This window comes from Haliotis rubra, unplaced genomic scaffold, assembly GCF_003918875.1.
Source record: "Haliotis rubra isolate DU_JTF1 unplaced genomic scaffold, ASM391887v1 Scf246, whole genome shotgun sequence".
NCBI classification, from domain to species: domain Eukaryota; kingdom Metazoa; phylum Mollusca; class Gastropoda; order Lepetellida; family Haliotidae; genus Haliotis; species Haliotis rubra.
Window position 1 is genome coordinate 73,380 of NW_025766514.1, and position 21,359 is coordinate 94,738.

At 43.5% G+C, this 21,359-nt stretch overlaps 2 protein-coding genes and 1 long non-coding RNA gene across 6 annotated transcripts in view; 2 read left to right on the plus strand and 1 right to left on the minus strand.

Annotated features, from left to right (window-relative positions):
- The window catches only part of LOC124279063, a 41,627-nt gene extending 34,368 nt beyond the window's left edge, over nucleotides 1-7,259 (plus strand). The window contains exons 5-6 of the mRNA XM_046714864.1: nucleotides 3,017-3,108; nucleotides 7,159-7,259. Coding sequence (XP_046570820.1) covers nucleotides 3,017-3,108; nucleotides 7,159-7,209 — 143 coding nt within the window. The 3' untranslated portion in view covers nucleotides 7,210-7,259. The remainder of the gene's footprint in view (nucleotides 1-3,016; nucleotides 3,109-7,158) is intronic.
- LOC124279062 (testis-expressed protein 9-like) overlaps nucleotides 7,067-21,359 on the minus strand; it is a 70,609-nt gene continuing 56,316 nt past the window's right edge. For all 3 annotated transcript variants that reach the window (XM_046714861.1, XM_046714862.1, XM_046714863.1), the window contains 5 exons: nucleotides 19,629-19,711; nucleotides 18,924-19,097; nucleotides 10,836-10,970; nucleotides 8,351-8,485; nucleotides 7,067-7,363 (listed from right to left, as the gene is read on the minus strand). In XM_046714861.1, the coding sequence (XP_046570817.1) occupies nucleotides 7,289-7,363; nucleotides 8,351-8,485; nucleotides 10,836-10,970; nucleotides 18,924-19,097; nucleotides 19,629-19,711 (602 nt within the window). In that variant the 3' untranslated portion in view covers nucleotides 7,067-7,288. The remainder of the gene's footprint in view (nucleotides 7,364-8,350; nucleotides 8,486-10,835; nucleotides 10,971-18,923; nucleotides 19,098-19,628; nucleotides 19,712-21,359) is intronic.
- Nucleotides 8,445-13,057, plus strand: LOC124279064. Of its 2 annotated transcripts, XR_006899286.1 has the most exons (5): nucleotides 8,445-8,607; nucleotides 9,991-10,362; nucleotides 11,714-11,801; nucleotides 12,472-12,594; nucleotides 12,946-13,057. It is a non-coding gene; the product is annotated as an uncharacterized LOC124279064 (long non-coding RNA). The 2 variants fall into 2 exon arrangements; XR_006899285.1 differs by lacking the exon at nucleotides 8,445-8,607 and having other exon boundaries at nucleotides 9,755-10,362.

Sequence of the window (21,359 nt, forward strand, 5' to 3'; positions counted from 1 at the left end):
GTTTGCCAGGAGTGACAGACCCACCAAAAGATCAAAGAAACTCCGTGACCAACAAGCAATGAGGCTGCAAAACCTGTGTATGGACATAAAACATAAAAAACTGTTCCAGAGTTTCTTGAGAATGTTGGACACACTGTAAGATTCGGATATGATGTGACAAGTGCTGTATTAAGAAAATAGTCTCAGATTGGATAGGGCTATGCTGATTTGTTGTGATATGATGTGACAAGTGCTGTATTAAGAAAATAGTTACAGATTGAATTGGGCTATGCTGATTTGTTGTGATATGATGTGACAAGTGCTGTATTAAGAAAATAGTTACAGATTGAATTGGGCTATGCTGATTTGTTGTGATATGATGTGACAAGTGCTTTATTAAGAAAATAGTCTCAGATTGGATAGGGCTATGCTGATTTGTTGTGATATGATGTGACAAGTGCTGTATTAAGAAAATAGTCTCAGATTGGATAGGGCTATGCCGATTTGTTGTGATATGATGTGACAAGTGCTGTATTAAGAAAATAGTCTCAGATTGGATAGGGCTGTGCTGATTTGTTGTGATATGATGTGACAAGTGCTGTATTAAGAAAATAGTTACAGATAGAATTGGGCTATGCTGATTTGTTGTGATATGATGTGACAAGTGCTGTATTAAGAAATAGTCTCAGATTGGATAGGGCTATGCTGATTTGTTGTGATATGATGTGGCAAATGCTGTATTTAGAAAATATTCTCAGATTGAATTGGGCTATGCTGATTTGTTGTGATATGATGTGACAAGTGCTTTATTAAGAAAATAGTCTCAGATTGGATAGGGCTATGCTGATTTGTTGTGATATGATGTGACAAGTGCTGTATTAAGAAAATAGTCTCAGATTGGATAGGGCTATGCTGATTTGTTGTGATATGATGTGACAAATGCTGTATTTAGAAAATATTCTCAGATTGAATAGGGCTATGCTGATTTGTTGTGATAAGATGTTACAAGTGCTTTATTAAGAAAATATTCTCAGATTGAATAGGGCTATGCTGATTTGTTGTGACAAGATGTTACAAGTGCTTTATTAAGAAAATATTCTCAGATTGAATAGGGCTATGCTGATTTGTTGGGATATGATGTGACAAGTGCTGTATTAAGAAATAGTCTCAGATTGGATAGGGCTGTGCTGATTTGTTGTGATGTGATGTGACAAGTGCTGTATTAAGAAATAGTCTCAGATTGGATAGGGCTATGCTGATTTGTTGTGATATGATGTGACAAGTGCTGTATTAAGAAATATTCTCAGATTGGATAGGGCTATGCTGAATTGTTTGTGATTTAATGTGACAAGTACTGCTGCTCAGAAAATATGTGTTCAAATGCTCTAATTGGATAGGGCTACGTTGATTTTTATCCCCCGCAACGTGTTTTGCGGGGGGTATTAAATTGCACTCCGTCCGTGCGTCCGTGCACATTTGTCTTTTCCGGAGCAGAACTCTAAATCGTTCAATATTTCTTCACCAAACTTGGCACATAGGTAGATCTGGTGTTCTACTGGTGCCTTTTGGTAGTGTTGGATTTCTGAATGAAATACCTTTTGCGTTTCCATGGCAACAAGTTTGACTGAAATTGGTGGTAGTGCTCTTTTCCGGAGTAGAACTTAAAAACTGTTCAATGTTTCTTCACCAAATTTCATACATGGTAGGTCTAGTGGTGAGTGGTGCCTTTTGGTAGTTTTGCATTTCTGAACTTTGAAAGATATTAGAATGTAAATAAATCTTGTTAAATCTGAATTTTTTTCGTATATATATTATCATGTGGGGCTTTTGTATGAGGTGTCTGGGGCTTTTGTCTGAGGTGTCTTGGGCTTTTGCCCTAAAGGGCTTTTGTCCGAGGGTTTTTATCTGTGGGGCTTCGGTCCTGCGGCTTTTGTCAGGCAATCGTTGAACACGTAGATTTGCATTACCGTATACTATCGTACAAATCAAGCTTGACTGACATATAGTTCTTTTGTGTTTGATTATGCCAGTGAATGTTTATCTCGCATAACAAATAAATATGCATTCAGTGACACTGTATTGATAAATTCAGGCTTAGAAGAGGTCTTGAAAGTAATATTAGAAAGTAGGGTTCGGTGGCTAGTTTCGACATCGTATTGCCCCGGTTGGGATGTTGCTGCTGTCAATCACAGATAGTTGGAATATTGGTGAGCCCAAGCAGTAACAGTAACACTGATTTTTTCATGATGTGTCACCCAGAAGAATGCGGGCTTATGCTTCAGTTTGTATTCAATCATATTCCTTCCATAAACCTTCAAACGTGTTTGTTATCATACCTAAACTCACGTATGCAAGGATGCAAGTCCAATATTCCGAACTCCAATAAAGCAGTGTCAAATGTAGCCATGTTATCAAGTTTGTTTTGTTTGTTGTTTAACAATCGAGACTTGGCCAGACAATCCAGTGATTGACGTCATGATCATCGATCCCATGTTATTAAGAAAAGCGCTAAATGCAGACAAAACAGTTTTACTTAACACACCTGCACACAGCTGACCATGAAATGACAAATATGGACGACATTTGGGGTGAATGAAAGCTGAAAACATGTTCTTCTTTTATATATATTATCGATTTAAATAAATTGCCCATTTAAGTAAAAGACACAACAACGTATTCAAGTCAGACCATCGAACTAAATACGTGCAGCATAACAAACGTCAAGGTAAACATCGCACAGGTGAAAATCCATGTAACGTCAGAGCCCGTCCTTTTTTTGAGCTTCTCCAGATACCATATGACCCATGGGAACATATCGATTTGCTTGACCTCGTAGTTAATGAATTGACATGTCAATATGGCTCAAGGTATTGTTGTAATATAGGTGAGACTATAATGAAATACTTGTCTGTCTGTCTATGTCTCTATTGTGAGTCTTTAGAGCTGCTTCTGCATTATGAGCATATTACGTGTACTATCGTTTATTTAGACATCCACATTCATTACCAATCGTGTAGTTTAAACGTGCTGTTTTCAGTGCCGATGATGAGGTCGACAGTACTGGTGAATCAAACAAACTATGTGGATCCGACCTTCTTCAATGTTCCGGAAAGCTGCATTTTTAAACCAGTGAGTAGCATCGGAATTTGCGTTTTACAAATTGTTTGACCTTTTTTCATCAGGAGTGGACGAATGTTGGTTACAGTTACAGGAAACATTTTCCCAGGTTCTGGAGGGCGATGTGTCAATAGTCTGTGCAAGCACACCGGCCGTGGTTGGTAATATATACTACAAGCAAAAAATAAGGGAACACCCTAAAATTTGATAGTCGTATATAAACTGAAACGTGGTGAGGTCATTTATACACTAAGGTAAATGCAACTTTTGGTGTGCTTAATGGGCACTTTAAACGACATGTTGGAACTTGCAGTGAAGCAACTGATTCAATATTCGTTGAGTTTGAGTGAAATGAAACATTGTTAAAAACAGCGAAAAATAAGGGTGCTGAAACACACCAGCACCATGTTTGATTTAAACGCCCAAACACAACAGCCTAGTGCATGTGGAAGACAGACTTCCCATGCAGCTTTTTTACACAAATGGTCCTGGTACCAAAAAGCACAGGAAGATAGAGGCTAATTCCCTCTTAACAACTGGGGCGACACTTTTGGGACACGTCTATGCCCATGTACCACAACGCAGAATTCTCTGGAATAGAAACTTTGAGGTTATCCTCTGGCGGTAAAGCTACCGGTGCCTCACAAATGTTTCCATTCGCTGACATGCAGACTTCATTGCATCGTCTGTCTACGATGCAGGGTGTTCAAGGGATAACTACTGAAGGTAAATGGGGAGATTCCTTTAACACACTAGTGATTGTGTTTGGCTAGTGTTTGGGGATAAATACATCTGGGGTTAGATTAAGGCACTCTTAACAAGGACTGCTCCAGCATTGGTTCGAGATCTAGAAAGAGAGAGTCTGTGTGTGCGTGTGGGTGGGGTGTGGGGGGATGTTGTTGTGTTTGGGGTTGGTTGGTTGGGGGTGAGAGATTGTTTTTTAGTTATATGATTTGGTAAGATCAGGTTTTAGCGGACAACATGAACAGCAAGAGATACTTGCTGTCCGGGAATTATGGGATATAGGTTGGTCTGATGACTCTTCATAACACAGCTGTTTTCATAGTAATGTTTGTGGATGTCTTGTGACTGAGGTATTTTACACTACTTGTATTGCTTTGATATCTGTCAACTGTGAACAATGGTTGGCTACCTGGAGAGTGTTACACAATGGTTGGCTACCTGGAGCGTGTTACACAATGGTTGGCTACCTGGAGTGTGTTACACAATGGTTGGCTACCTGGAAGATGTTACACAATGGTTGACTACCTGGAGAGTGTTACACAATGGTTGGCTACCTGGAGTGTGTTACACAATGGTTGGCTACCTGGAGCGTGTTACACAATGGTTGGCTACCTGGAGTGTGTTACACAATGGTTGGCTACCTGGAATGTGTTACACAATGGTTGGCTACCTGGAGTGTGTTACACAATGGTTGACTACCTGGAGCGTGTTACACAATGTTGGCTACCTGGAGTGTGTTACACAATGGTTGGCTACCTGGAATGTGTTACACAATGGTTGGCTACCTGGAGTGTGTTACACAATGGTTGACTACCTGGAGAGTGTTACACAATGGTTGGCTACCTGGAGTGTGTTACACAATGGTTGGCTACCTTGAATGTGTTACACAATCGTTGGCTACCTGGAGTGTGTTACACAATGGTTGGCTACCTTGAGCGTGTTACACAATGGTTGGCTACCTGGAGTGTGTTACACAATGGTTGACTACCTGGAGCGTGTTACACAATGGTTGGCTACCTGGAGTGTGTTACACAATGGTTGTCTATCTGGAGAGTGTTACACAATGGTTGGCTACCTTGAGCGTGTTACACAATGGTTGTCTATCTGGAGAGTGTTACACAATGGTTGGCATACCTGGAGAGTGTACCGGAGAGTGTTACACAATGGTTGGCTACCTGGAGTGTGTTACACAATGGTTGGCTACCTGGAGTGTGTTACACAATGGTTGGCTACCTGGAGTGTGTTACACAATGGTTGGCTACCTGGAGTGTGTTACACAATGGTTGTCTATCTGGAGAGTGTTACACAATGGTTGGCTACCTTGAGCGTGTTACACAATGGTTCTCTATCTGGAGAGTGTTACACAATGGTTGGCTACCTGGAGAGTGTTACACAATGGTTGGCTACCTGGACTGTGTTACACAATGGTTGGCTACCTGGAGTGTGTTACACAATGGTTGGCTACCTGGAGTGTGTTACACAATGGTTGGCTACCTGGAGTGTGTTACACAATGGTTGGCTACCTGAGTGTGTTACACTGGTTGGCTACCTGGAGTGTGTTACACACAATGGTTGGCTACCTGGAGTGTGTTACACAATGGTTGGCTACCTGGAATTACACAATGTTACTACAATGGTTGGCAATGGTTGGCTACCTGGAAGGTGTTACACAATGGTTGGCTACCTGGAATGTGTTACACAATGGTTGGCTACCTGGAAGGTGTTACACAATGGTTGGCTACCTGGAAGGTGTTACACAATGGTTGGCTACCTGGAAGGTGTTACACAATGGTTGGCTACCTGGAAGGTGTTACACAATGGTTGGCTACCTGGAAGGTGTTACACAATGGTTGGCTACCTGGAGTGTGTTACACAATGGTTGGCTACCTGGAGCGTGTTACACAATGGTTGGCTACCTGGAGTGTGTTACACAATGGTTGACTACCTGCTGTGTGTTACACAATGGTTGAGTACCTGGAGTGTGTTACACAATGGTTGACTACCTGGAGTGTGTTACACAATGGTTGGCTACCTGGAGAGTGTTACACAATGGTTGACTACCTGGAGTGTGTTACACAATGGTTGACTACCTGGAGAGTATTACCCAATGGTTGACTACCTGGAGTGTGTTACACAATGGTTTGCTACCTGGAGAGTGTTACACAATGGTTGACTACCTGGAAGGTGTTACACAATGGTTGGCTACCTGGAGTGTGTTACACAATGGTTGGCTACCTTGAGCGTGTTACACAATGGTTGTCTATCTGGAGAGTCTTACACAATGGTTGGCTACCTAGAGCGTGTTACACAATGGTTGGCTACCTGGAGTGTGTTACACAATGGTTGTCTATCTGGAGAGTCTTACACAATGGTTGGCTACCTTGAGCGTGTTACACAATGGTTGTCTACACACACAATGGTTGTCTATCTGGAGAGTGTTACACAATGGTTGGCTACCTGGAGAGCGTTACACAATGGTTGGCTACCTGGAGTGTGTTACGCAATGGTTGGCTACCTGGAGTGTGTTACACAACGTTTGACTACCTGGAGAGTGTTACACAATGGTTGGCTACCTGGAGTGTGTTACACAATGGTTGAACAGTATTTCAGTTCTGCCACATCAAATCTGCTGCATGTTGAGGGAATGTCTAATGTGACACAAATCTCAGACATTTACCACCACAACATTATCAGCAAAGTATGATGAGGACACGTCAATAAACATTCGAATTCAAATCAAGGGCCATAGATATCTAGCATGCCTAAAACACACGCGGCTTTACATGGGTAATTGTGAGATGTCAGACAGTAGTCCACTTGAGGCCCCGGACTACCTTCTACTCATCAAGGTAAGAAAGAAATATCACCACAAAAACAGAACAACCAATAATTCCTTGTCTTTAGACTTGCTTTACAAGCATGGTATCATGAGTACATAACTCAGAAAATATTACGTGTCTAAGTGGTAATCATCTGCCTTGTCCAGTAATGACGTCCCCTGACAGGAGGACAGGTCCAACAGTTAGTTCACTTGTCCAGTAATGACGTCCCCTGACAGGAGGACAGGTCCAACAGTTAGTTCACACTTTCTTCAGATTTACATGGTACCCTGACAGGAGGACAGGTCCAACAGTTCACACTTTCTTCAGATATACATGGTACTTGATGACTCTGCAGTTTGTTCTTGTAAAGAGTTCTTTGCTTTGACAACAACTAACTACTAGCCGACAACTGTACACAGTTTATTTTTTCAAAACTTATATACATTGCAGTGATGTCTCGCACCAAGTAAGTTGATGACAAGTGCCTTTGTTTCAGAGTCTGCCCCTGGTTGCTCCCTGGTCTAAACTCAGCTTCATGAACTGGTAGGTGACGGAGGCACTGTGCACCCTTCACGGAATAAAAGCTTTCCCGTATCAGCAGATGTGTTGATAAACTCATTGGATTTTCAGTTTCCCCATTCGAGAGCCTTCACAAATTCTTCTTCAGAGAATTGTAGCATCTTTGCTGCCTCAATGTGCATCTGAAAAAGACAACACATATTTTGTTCACACACCTCGGGTCTAATTCACACTGGCGTTACTTATGTCGTCAAACACCAACAGAGAGTAAATTCAAATTAAGCATTCTCATAATTTTGCTGTTTTACATCACTGTTATGCACTGTCTAGCATACAAGTTTTGACCAAGTCATCAATATCCCCCACAATGGTAAAATATTCTTCATGAATATGTCAACTTGTTTAACGCCACACTCAGCAGTATTCCAGCTATATGGCAGTAGTCTGTAAATAATCAAGTCTGCACCAGACAATCCAGTGATTAACAGAATGAGGTGATGTGACGTGAAATGGGGTTTAACATCACACTTTAGAATATTTCACTCATTTGACAACGTGCATGCGTGTGTATGTGTGGCTGCTTGTACTAGCCCAGACTGAAGCTGGTTTTATAGTGCTAGCCCACTGAGATACTATGCCGCAGTGAAGCATGAATACCCCACTCACACACATTATACTGACTCCGAGCCGACCAGTCCTTGTTGTACCCATTAATGCCGAGGGCCAGGCAGGGACCAACAAGTACCATATTTTAACGTCTGTTGGTATGACGCGGCCGGGAATCGAGCCTTCAACATTCCTCTCTCAGGGCGGACGCTCTAACCACTACACCACAGAGGCGGTCATCAACAGTATGAGCATCGATCTACGCAATTGGGATACAATGACATGTGTCAACCAAGTCAGCGAGCCTGACCACCTGATCCCATTAATCACAACAAGCATGCGTTACTGAACACCAATTATAACCTGCATCATCACAGGTCTGGAAACAGAATACATCCTAAGTATGAGAGTACCTGAGTAAGATGATTGATAAGCTCATGTTTGTTAGTGATGCTGCCTTATTTCGTCCAATCAGCTACCGCTTAAGTTATGTGCTCACATTGAATACATTAACTCAACCATATGGATAATAAATAGCTTGTATCAGTGATATTTTGCACTACCTTCTGTCTCTTCAGTATGTCAATGAGTTTGAGTTGCTTCTTGAAGCCTGCCATCAATTCATTCTTCTGTTTCTCCAGCTTCTTCTTCTCAGCCAACAGATGCTCAACACGCTTTTTTTCACTGTCACTGACATCCTGAGAAAAAACAACCCAACAAAAACTGATGAAAACTGTGCTATCACAGCAATGGTTGTTGGGTATCTGGTGACATCTGAACCAAGATTTGTCCAACTGAGAGGCAGATGTTGTCACTAAGAGTGAGTGAGTGAGTGAGTGAGTTTAGTTTTACGCCACACTCAGCAATATTCCAGCTATATGGCAGCGGTCTGTAAATAATCGAGTCTGGACTAGATAATCCAGTGATCAACAGCATGAGCATCGATCTACGCAATTGGGATACAATGACATGTGTCAACCAAGTCAGCGAGCCTGACCACCCAATCCCGTTAGTCGCCTCTTACAACAGGCATGGGTTACTGAAGATCAATTCTAACCCGGATCTGGTTTGTCACTAAGAGATATATTGTGATGATATAGACTATATAACCTCACAGTGGTCCAATCGTTTCATGGTGTCCACATCTGAGCTCAAAATATATCACAGGGGTGGAAATAACCCATTGCCCGACGTCCGAGTCCAGTGTTTTTTTCTGTCAGGCAAGCAAATTTGTATATCACACTGTACCGGTGTTTATTATGTTGTAAAAAATCAGCAAGAAAACAGTTGGTATAGTGGGAAAATAATCAGGGCAAGTGACTTTACATGTGCCACTGTACCGGAGTACACTAGCAATTTTAAACTTATTTCCACCCCTGTATCATAAACCCAACTTGACCCACAGAGCAATCAAATATGGTTTCCACTTGTCCTACAATATTTTCAACCACCCAAGTTACATTTTTATGTTTAAGTTTAAGGATTATGTTCTTAGTCATTGTTACCATGTTCTGTACTTAACCTTCTGAGTTGAAGACATTTTTGGGAGACAGTACAAAATTAATGAACAGTCACTGCCATGTAAGTTAAACTATATTTTGAGACATGAATCTCACTATTATTACTGTGAGAGATATTTTAGGTGTAAATTATCCTAGATATTTGAGTGAAACGCATGACATGACTGAACGTGCACTGGCTTGGTTGGTTCACTTCACTGGCTCCCAGCACATGCTTCAGCTCTCCAATATGAGCAGACAAGTATATTTATGGAGCCCTGCATAAGCAATCACGTGTAAATATGATTGGATGAGTGCATTTTTGGAGCCCTGCTTTTCAAAACAAACCAAAGTAGTAAAGAAACTAAACACATAATGGTGGCAGTCATCAAGAGTGAGTGAGTGAATGAGTTTATTTTTACACCACTTTCAGCAATATTCCAGCAATATCGCAGCAGGGGACACCAGAAATGGGCTTCACACTTTGTACCCATGTGGGGAATCGAACCCGGTCTTCGGTCTGACGTGTGAACGCTTTAACCACTAGGCTACCCCACCGTCCCTCAATCAACTATCATTCACAGTTGTTTCTATTCCTCTGACAAAAACCTTTACAATCTATGTGGAAAAAATGTCATGCATAATTGGTATGAACAAGGGAAAATTTGATGTCATAAACCATTTACAATATTTTCTTTTGACAGGTACAAGGAAACATCAAAGATGACTTAAACAACTGAGCTTCTGCAAAAGTAACTCAAGTAACTGGCTTCAAAATTAACTCACTGCTATTTGAACAAACTATTTTCATTGGAAGAAACATTTGCTAAGACAATTGGAATGAGCACATGTTTACAAACCTGAAACCGAATGGTTAGAAAGGTGGTGAAAAACAACAACTGACCATATGCACTGACTTGGGAGATACCAGATTTACATCACTAAAGATTTACAATACAGCCACCATGGTAAACAGACAGCCACAAGCTAACTTGGACATCACCAAACTAATCTCAGAAGTCACCATTACCTAACCAATATTGAGGAACAGGAGTAGCATGAGTATAGTAATTGCGGTGGGTGAATCCTTCTTAGAAACCTCCAGTGACATCACTATTGTCTCGCCAGGTTCTACTTTTACAGAGTAAACCTCTGCAGGCAGTTTCGCGGGCATTCTCCAAGAAATCCCAAGCATTTTCTACAGAATTGCCCAGTGATTTTCTGAGGAATAGCCCTTGACTTTGAATTATTTTACTTGCACTTGTTTTGAATACAACCCTAAATTTTCACATTTTTGAAAACTTCCAATATATTGTGCCGATGCATCCACCCCGATGAAACTGCTTATGCACTCCGATTGCGCACATATTCCCCCAACATAGCACGAGCAATGCAATTGTTGAAATCACCACAATTTCTAATTCAGCTCGTGTTGGGATATATATATGTCGGTTCGTAGGTAGGATGAAAACCTCGGAGTCGGTTTTGATCCTTCACAACACACAAGCAATATTTTACCTCATTGATGTGTGAGAAAATGTCAAATTACCTTAGAGACGGACTTTGACTTTTGCAGCTGCTCCTTGTATCTCTCCACTTCCTCCAGAGCCCGGTTGAGACGCACCTCTGTAGCATTGTGACGTGTGGCGGCTTGCTTCTCACTGCGCTTCAGCTGCTCAACCTCCTGTCAAACACACACGGCATACCACATATCATACCACATCGCAAAGCGATTGGTTCGCTGTGATAACCACCTCGAGGTGGTTATCGAAGCGAATCACGAGCTTAAAGTTGTTATTTCGCATATACCACAAGGTCAAAAACACTCTTATTCTAGTTGAAATATTATTAACTGCAACATGCAGATATTATAATAAAATAAAAAATGAATGGTTTTGTATTTATTTATTGAAGACGTTTCCAATAAACATTGAGGTAGAGGCATTGGGTTGTCAACCCCAATCTGCCAAGGGAAAAGTTCTTCTCGAGGTGCGATACTGGTATGGAACCGAGAGAGTTGGTCAGATAACATACACGCACACATTCAGGTGCAACTTAGCACAGCCAGGTAGGATGACCCCAGCTGGTCAGGGGCTGTTCCATTAGCCGTTTGTCATCCCCCGGTGTGAAGCGTGAAAATAGCACAACATTACATGATGGTTTCTTACTAAACAACTTTTTCCGTGATCGATAGAAAAACATCCAATTTCAGATCCTGTTGGGTACAGAGGTTTCAGGACCATGTGTCTTACTTATGTTTTGTGCACTTATCCCAATTTCAAGTTATTTAATCATTTGTCGTTCTCATTTGAACCCAAACTGACTATAAGTGTGCGAAATACGCTCCTGCACAAGAATCTCGTGCAAGTCGAAGCTCTAAACAATCACGTGCAATGTAAAACCACGTGATTTAAACTTCCATTACAGCAAATGAATTGCGACAAAGAGATGCTCTTGACTTCTCAGCGAGCTGCGAGGACTCTGTTCCAGGATTTTGAAGCAAACTGGCCATCTGGTAAGTTTCATGCCCTACATAGCATTTGTCTATATCTGTATTTGTACTCAGAAAAGCTATACTCATTACCGCCTATCTAGCGGTACCTTTTTCTAAAATATTAGGATATTGGTAGTCATATTAAGCATGTGGGGCTGGGTGGGGGTTATGGGGATGCATGTAAAATGTGAATGCTCCCCTTAAACTATATGGGAAAGATTTCCTCCCGTAACCACCGTATTCTTTTTTAATCATTCTATGCCTAAGAATATAGGCTTATGGGGTTTTTTATGAAAAGAAACCTTGCCCTAAACCCTAAACCTAATCCTAAACGCTACCCGTCGAAATAATCCTAATAGAATACATTTCAAGCGTGGGTTATGGGCTAAACAGATAACACTTTATATATCAAGTGGCCCCTCACCACCCCCAAGCCCAACCCTGCCTGCTTGTCATGTACAAAATTGCTGACCACGCCCACCCACCCCAACCCGTAGTGCATGTGTACAAAAATGATGATGCCTTTTACGCACACACACACACACACACAACAAAGCACACACACACCCCCCTGACCCCCCATTTAAAAATCTTCATACCTAACAAACACACCACACACACACCCCATCCCCTAATTGGGGAATTTATCTAATTGTTCAATAGTACCATTGTTTTTATACAACTGTTGCAGGTGTAGGTGTACAGGAGAGTAAATGAAAAACAAATGAAGATGGTCAGCAGCATTCTCACCAGTAAGAATCCAAAACCGAGGAAGTACGATGCAAAGCGGAACACAAGGCTTCAACTCCAGAAGGTATGTTTTCTTTCTCCCAGTGGAAACGTAATTTTAGGGGAAAATTTAAAACGAACTCTTCTAATGAAATTAAACGTTATTGGTCAGGGGAAAATGCACTGCTCATAGGCCACAGTAGCCCACCAACCTAACTCTCATTCCATTGGTCAAGAGTTTGTACTAACCCCAAGTGTATTGGTATTTGAGATTTTCATGAAAAATATGCTTGATACTGATGAATGTAATTTGTTGGTAAAAGTCATGTTCACGTTCTAGGAATGTATCATCAAATTAACCATTGCTGTAACTCAAAGTATTCATTACAAAACTATCTATGAGGATCCTGTCTAAACATCTATTTCATTTTTTCAGATGATTCAAGTGACCCTGAGGAGAATGGAAAAGCAGGAAGGAGATCTCGCCGGTTCCAATTTATTAACTGCAGTGTGCAGATATTGTAAAAAAATAAATCATTTTGAATGGGTCTCTGTTTGTTTATTTATTGAATTTGTGACCAACAAAAACACTGAGGTAGATGAATGGGGTTGTCAAACCCGATCTGCCAAGGGAAAAATTCTTCTCAAGGTGCGATACCAGGGAAGAAGGTGAGGCGAGGACGAGCCTTGTTCCCGGTGTGGCACTGAAAGTTGGTCAGATAACCACCCTAGGGGGTTATATGGTAACCAACCAGTAGTATACACAATGGGGCTAAGGGACCGCACAGCAAAAATCCTATGTTAAAGTAAGAGGAAAAAGACCAAAGGGTGCACCTCCACTCAACATTTGAGTATATAGAGACACTTTTTGTTGTCATTGTTTTGTTTTTTCTTCGCGATCCCAGTAGTCCATCCGACCACTGCGTCGACAGCAAGAAATGCGTACTGTGGAAAAACAAAGCGATAGAAGACTACAACACTCCACCCCAGGAGGATCGACTCACAGTCGAGGGTCCGGAAGAAATCCCAATCCACTACTTTCTCTCGAACATAGAGAACCTGTACAACGAGGACTGCCTCTTCTGGTGCCTGCGCTACCAACGCCTCGTCGACGAGTTGTCTGCCAATTGTCCATGCAGCGAGAAATAGTCTTGTATCTTCCGGCAGCTATCGGGACAAGCAGATCCGCGATGGGGACGGGGACGGCATACCACCCCTTTGCCCAACTACGGCGGACCCAAGGATATGGAAGTGGCAGCCACTCCATGCAGCGAACACCGAAGAGCCACAGACGTTGCGGAAGGAATCTACACGTGCCACAAGTTTGCCGTAGCGAAATACGAAGGGAAGAACCAACTGTTGCTGCTACTGGATTCTCCATCGACTGGAGAAAAAACAATTCCGGTGTACGGCTACAGGATACGAGAAAAGGTTCGAGACGCCGGCGGAATAGAATGCCTAGGTTTGGTGAGTGGACCGTTTCGGTGCAGGCTGGGCAAAATCTGCCACTCGCCCATATCGAAGAGGAAAGATGATCGAGAAGTTGAGTTGCTGTTCCCAGAGACCGAGCGGGAATAGCTTTTTCTATCAAGAAACAAAAAAACCAAAACACAACACCACAAAAAAATACCCAAAAACCAAAAAACAAAGATAGACTGGTGTCTGTAGTATACAGCTAGAAACAAACAGTCCCACCAGGGATACAGAATATAATACCTCCTGCATACCCAACGATATACATTCTGCTGCGATTTGCAAATCTTTTTGTTGTATTGTTGCCAAAGTGGCCTAGTACACGAGCTGGTTGGTCTATTGGTCCTTCCCCAGCCATTTCTTGTAGCTTTTTGTCCACAGAAGAATACTCCATGGGGTTCTCTTTCCAGTATGCAGCCTCTGCTTTGTCGTATTCCTCTCTTGTACACGATATGCATTGCTGCAAAAATATGTAGTTCTATACACTATATTTCCAATTGCGTACAAATATATATTTTTTTCTACAGCATGTGGTGGGAGTCCATATCTTTTGGTGTCTCGTAGACATGTTTGTGGACCGGTGTTGCGTGGTAGGTGGCGGGCGGCAGTGTGCTGGCATGCTTCCAGGTCTTGTAGACGACATTCCATACAAACAAGGCGGCTAGCGAAAGGTAGGTCCACTTTTGGGTCGATTCTACTGTCTGCAGCACCTTCTCGATATCCGACCACGTATCCTCCTCCGCTTGCTGGGAGCACACCGCGAAGGGAGCTTATTTCTTGGATCGAGGAGGAGGAGGATACGCGGTCGGATATCGAGAAGGTGCTGCAGATGGTGGTTATCTGATTACCAACCCCTTGAGAGGTCGTTCATAAAAATTAATAACCCAAGATATTGACCCGATAATCAACCCACGTGGTATATTGTCTCATACCTTCATGTTTAATTCAGTCTCAGTCTGCAGGTATCTTAGGCTTGTAACTGAGTATGTTGTTTTGCTTAGTATATCCATTTTTACACCAAGATATTGATGTTAAATACTGTTGTTACAGGATATAATCAGAGTATATGCTAAGTTTATTCTCTTAAACAGCTACAAGAATAATTAAACAGACAAGCTGAGATGCACCATGGAATATATCTCCTTAGTCATTCTGTACACTAAGATCCTTGCCCTGCACAACAATATAATGAGAAAATCTTAAGAAAGAACTATTACGAAAATTTGAGTGAGTGCATTGTTATTTCGCACTTCTACATTAGCAGCAAATCACAGATGAAAATGTCTGATAGTGTCATAGACGCATTGTTTGAAATTAATCAAGTCCACACGCTTAAGCAAAATGTGCCACTGTTTTAACATGAATAACCCACTCAGACACTGTAACCTGATTCTCAGCTGACCAGTGAATATTGTATCCCTCAACTCTGCAACACCAGGAAGCCTATGCTGCAATTGTGACATATTGTTTAAGGCGATGTGTCGCAGGGCCTGAAGCAGCCATTATTCTTAATATGTAGTGTCACACTTCAATATCCTACATGTATGGGTTGGTATTTCACATCTGAACCAGACACTTTGAGCCCTGTTATCATACCCTGCATTAACCTCTTATCCTGCAATGATGGGGAAGATTCCATTCTACCCCTTTTGTATTTTTCATCTTTGACTGGAATAGCTCTTGTTGAAGGCCTTTCGCATTGAATATTTTCCATTGTGCTAATCTGATCAAGATGGATGCACAGCTCTTGATAGGGAACTATATCCAGTAATTGTGATCCAGTCATTGATGTGTTGGGTAATAATTCTTTAACACAAATGTACTCACTAAGTCCATACCAAATCTTAAGGAGTGTTTTCCACTGGTTAATATAAACATTCCACTAGACTCGCACAGTGTGAGACGAGCACCATTAGACTATCTAATGAGCATCTTAAGAAGAATGTTTCAAACCAAACATGGCCTCATATCCCTCTTACTGACACTAATAATTGACATGAAAACAACAAATCCCATTGACCGATAAAATCACATATATTTCTCAGAAGTTGTTTAGGAAGAAGTTTGTTTTCCTTGAGTTTCCCAAGTACTTTGATTTGACCCGCTGACTTGGAAAACAAAACCATGATTTGGAGACCTCAACTACAAGTAGATGTACATATCCTCAGCTTAGTAAAAGTGTTAATTATCAATTCTCATGCTTTTGTAGTTGCATGATGAGGTAGTTTTCATAATCAGGGACTGACTGAAAAGTTAGAAAAGTCTAGTCAATAGTCATAATGCACGTTGAGGTCAGAAGAGGAGTTTTAACAAGGGTTTGAGTTGTAATACAGTTTGCCGACTCTGTTCCAACCAGTCCTTGTTTTATCACCTTCCACACCAGGCAGGGAAACAAGTACTGCACCACACCAGGCAGGGAAACAAGTACTGCACCACACCAGGCAGGGAAACAAGTACTGCACCACACCAGGCAGGGAAACAAGAACTGCACCACACCAGGCAGGGAAACAAGTACTGCACCACACCAGGCAGAGAAACAAGTACTGCACCACACCAGGCAGAGAAACAAGTACTGCACCACACCAGGCAGAGAAACAAGTACTGCACCACACCAGGCAGAGAAACAAGTACTGCACCACACCAGGCAGGGAAACAAGTACTGCACCACACCAGGCAGGGAAAACAAGTACTGCACCACACCAGGCAGAGAAACAAGTACTGCACCACACCAGGCAGAGAAACAAGTACTGCACCACACCAGGCAGAGAAACAAGTACTGCACCACACCAGGCAGAGAAAAAGTACTGCACCACACCAGGCAGAGAAACAAGTACTGCACCACACCAGGCAGAGAAACAAGTACTGCACCACACCAGGCAGAGAAACAAGTACTGCACCACACCAGGCAGAGAAACAAGTACTGCACCACACCAGGCAGAGAAACAAGTACTGCACCACACCAGGCAGAGAAACAAGTGCAAGTACTGCACCACACCAGGCAGAGAAACAAGTACTGCACCACACCAGGCAGAGGAAACAAGTACTGCACCACACAGGCAGAGAAACAAGTACTGCACCACACCAGGCAGAGAAACAAGTACTGCACCACACCAGGCAGAGAAACAAGTACTGCACCACACACCAGGCAGAGAAACAAGTGCTGCACCACACCAGGCAGGGAAACAAGTACTGCACCACACCAGGCAGAGAAACAAGTACTGCACCACACCAGGCAGGGAAACAAGTACTGCACCACACCAGGCAGGGAAAACAAGTACTGCACCACACCAGGCAGGGAAACAACCAGTACTGCACCACCACACCAGGCAGAGAAACAAGTACTGCACCACACCAGGCAGGGAAACAAGTACTGCACCACACCAGGCAGAGAAACAAGTACTGCACCACACCAGGCAGAGAAACAAGTGCACCACACCAGGCAGGGAAACAAGTACTGCACCACACCAGGCAGGGAAACAAGTACTGCACCACACCAGGCAGGGAAACAAGTACTGCACCACACCAGGCAGGGAAACAAGTACTGCACCACACCAGGCAGGGAAACAAGTACTGCACCACACCAGGCAGGGAAACAAGTACTGCACCACACCAGGCAGGGAAACAAGTACTGCACCACACCAGGCAGAGAAACAAGTACTGCACCACACCAGGCAGGGAAACAAGTACTGCACCACACCAGGCAGGAAACAAGTACTGCACCACACCAGGCAGGGAAACAAGTACTGCACCACACCAGGCAGGGAACAAGTACTGCACCACACCAGGCAGGAAACAAGTACTGCACCACACCAGGCAGGGAAACAAGTACTGCACCACACCAGGCAGGGAAACAAGTACTGCACCACACCAGGCAGGGAAACAAGTACTGCACCACACCAGGCAGGGAAACAAGTACTGCACCACACCAGGCAGGGAAACAAGTACTGCACCACACCAGGCAGGGAAACAAGTACTGCACCGCACCAGGGCAGGGAAACAAGTACTGCCACCACACCAGGCAGGGAAACAAGTACTGCACCACACCAGGCAGGAGAAACAAGTACTGCACCACACCAGGCAGGGAAACAAGTACTGCACCACACCAGGCAGGGAAACAAGTACTGCACCACACCAGGCAGGAAACAAGAAACAAGGCAGGGAAACAAGTACCACACCAGGCAGGGAAACAAGTACTGCACCACACCAGGCAGAGAAACAAGTACTGCACCACACCAGGCAGGGAAACAAGTGCTGCACCACACCAGGCAGGAAAAACAAGTACTGCACCACAACAGGCAGAGGAAACAAGTACTGCACCACACCAGGCAGAGAAACAAGTACTGCACCACACCAGGCAGGGAAACAAGTACTGCACCACACCAGGCAGGGAAACAAGTACTGCACCACACCAGGCAGGGAAACAAGTACTGCACCACACCAGGCAGGGAAACAAGTACTGCACCATTTACAAACATATCTTGGAATGTGACCAAACCAACAATCTTCCATTCACTATCCACCAGAACTCAGAGACTCAAAGTGTTACAAAGATTCAATCTAACATAATCACAAGTGTTTACCAAGATTATTTTCTGCAACAGACCTCAAACATGTTCACTTCCAAACTGATGTGATGCTGTAAACATAAAACCATACTCACAGTACACATTTCTGGGATATGACCATAACAAGTCGTCCGACCTTGACCCTATACATGGGCACCAAGAATCAGATTACACTTGGTGCCTGTGGTATAGTGATTTCATGACAACATAAAAATATTTCACCTGCACCAGCAAAACATGTCAACTTGGAAGGGCAGACTTCACTGGCTTCATTTCTGAAGGAGTCAAACCTGATTAGAGCGGAGAAGATCTTATAACCAACAACTCTCAAACTCGCTCATGATATTTTTCAGAGTACAAACACAAATTACTCTACCTTCCTCAATGTACTCAGTTGATTCTCTACGCTGTCAGATTTGCTCCGGGCATCCTCTGCTAATTTCTTGTACTTGTCAATCTGTGTCTGTTGTGTGGCCACTGTCCTCATGTGTCGTCCACGCTCCTCCTCCACATCCCGCATACGGTTGATGACCTGCCTCAACTCTTCATCCTGAATCACACAAACATACCTGCCTCACGGCTGCTGACCTGCCTCAACACTTCATCCTGAATCACACGGCTGCTGACCTGCCTCAACACTTCATCCTGAATCACACAAACACACCTGGCTGCTGACCTGCCTCAACTCTTCATCCTGAATCACACAAACACACGCTGCTGCTGACCTGCCTCAACTCTTCAATCTTCATCCTGAATCACACAAACACACACGGCTGCTGACCTGCCTCAACTCTTCATCCTGAATCACACAAACATACACGGCTGCTGACCTGCCTCAACTCTTCATCCTGAATCACACAAACACACACGGCTGCTGACCTGCCTCAACTCTTCATCCTGAATCACACAAACACACACGGCTGCTGACCTGCCTCAACTCTTCATCCTGAATCACACATATACACAAATCTAATCAGCTTTCTAAACATCAGTTATATCATCGACTTCACCAGTTCAGAATATTACACATGTACTTGATCAGTTCAAAATATAACAGACCAGACTGCTGGTTCAGACTCACTTTGTTGCGTGTCTCCTGTGACAATCGGTCTAGTTCTTCTTGCATTACCCTCAGCTTGGCTTTCAGGAAGCGGATTGTGGCTTCTGCATTACGAGGAACAATTTTGTGGTAGCACAGAGCAACTCAGAATAACAGATGCTAATCTTAAAAGATTTCATAGAAAGAAATCTTTACAAATAAAGATGTTGTCCCCAAGTCTACAGCAGTGTGTGGCAAGATTCAGGTCACATACCTGTCCCCATGTCTACAACAGTATGTGGCAAGATTCAGGTCACATACCTGTCCCCATGTCTACAGCAGTGTGTGGCAAGATTCAGGTCACATAACTGTCCCCATGTCTACAGCAGTGTGTGGCAAGATTCAGGTCACATACCTGTCCCCATGTCTGTGTCAGTGTGTGGCAAGATTCAGGTCACATACCTGTCCCCATGTCTGTATCAGTGTGTGGCAAGATTCAGGTCACATACCTGTCCCCATTTCTGTGTCGGTGTGTGGCAAGATTCAGGTCACATACCTGTCCCCATGTCTACAACAGTATGTGTGTGGCAAGATTCAGGTCACATACCTGTCCCCATGTCTGTGTCAGTGTGTGTGGCAAGATTCAGGTCACATACTTGTCCCCATGTCTGTGTCAGTGTGTGGCAAGATTCAGGTCACATACCTGTCCCCAAGTCTACAGCAGTGTGTGGCAAGATTCAGGTCACATACCTGTCCCCAAGTCTACAGCAGTGTGTGGCAAGATTCAGGTCACATACCTGTCCCCAAGTCTACAGCAGTGTGTGGCAAGATTCAGGGTCACATACCTGTCCCCATGTCTACATAACTGTCCCCATGTCTACAGTGTGTGGGCAAGATTCAGGTCACATACCTGTCCCCATGTCTACAGCAGTGTGTGTGGCAAGATTCAGGTTACAAGCATACCTGTCCCCATGTCTACAGCAGTAAGGCAAGATTCAGGTCACATACCTGTCCCCATGTCTACAGCAGTGTGTGGCAAGATTCAGGTCACATACCTGTCCCCATGTCTGTATCAGTGTGTGGCAAGATTCAGGTCACATACTTGTCCCCATGTCTGTGTCGGTGTGTGGCAAGATTCAGGTCACATACCTGTCCCCTTGTCTGAATCATTGTGTGGCAAGATTCAGGTCACATACCTGTCCCCATGTCTGTGTCAGTGTGTGGCAAGATTCAGGTCACATACCTGTCCCCATGTCTACAGCAGTGTGTGGGCAAGATTCAGGTCACATACCTGTCCCCATGTCTACAGCAGGTGTCTGGCAAGATTCAGGTCACATACCTGTCCCCATGTCTGAATCATTGTGTGGCAAGATTCAGGTCACATACCTGTCCCCATGTCTGTGTCAGTATGTGGCAAGATTCAGGTCACATACCTGTCCCCATGTCTACAGCAGTGTGTGGCAAGATTCAGGTCACATACCTGTCCCCATGTCTGTGTCAGTGTGTGGCAAGATTCAGGTCACATACCTGTCCCCATGTCTGTGTCAGTGTGTGGCAAGATTCAGGTCACATACCTGTCCCCAAGTCTACAGCAGTGTGTGGCAAGATTCAGGTCACATATTTGTCCCCAAGTCTACAGCAGTGTGTGTGGCAAGATTCAGGTCACATACTTGTCCCCAAGTCTACAGCAGTGTGCAGGTGGTAAGATCCCAGATTCAGGTCACATACCTGTCCCCATGTCTGTGTCAGTGTGTGGCAAGATTCAGGTCACAT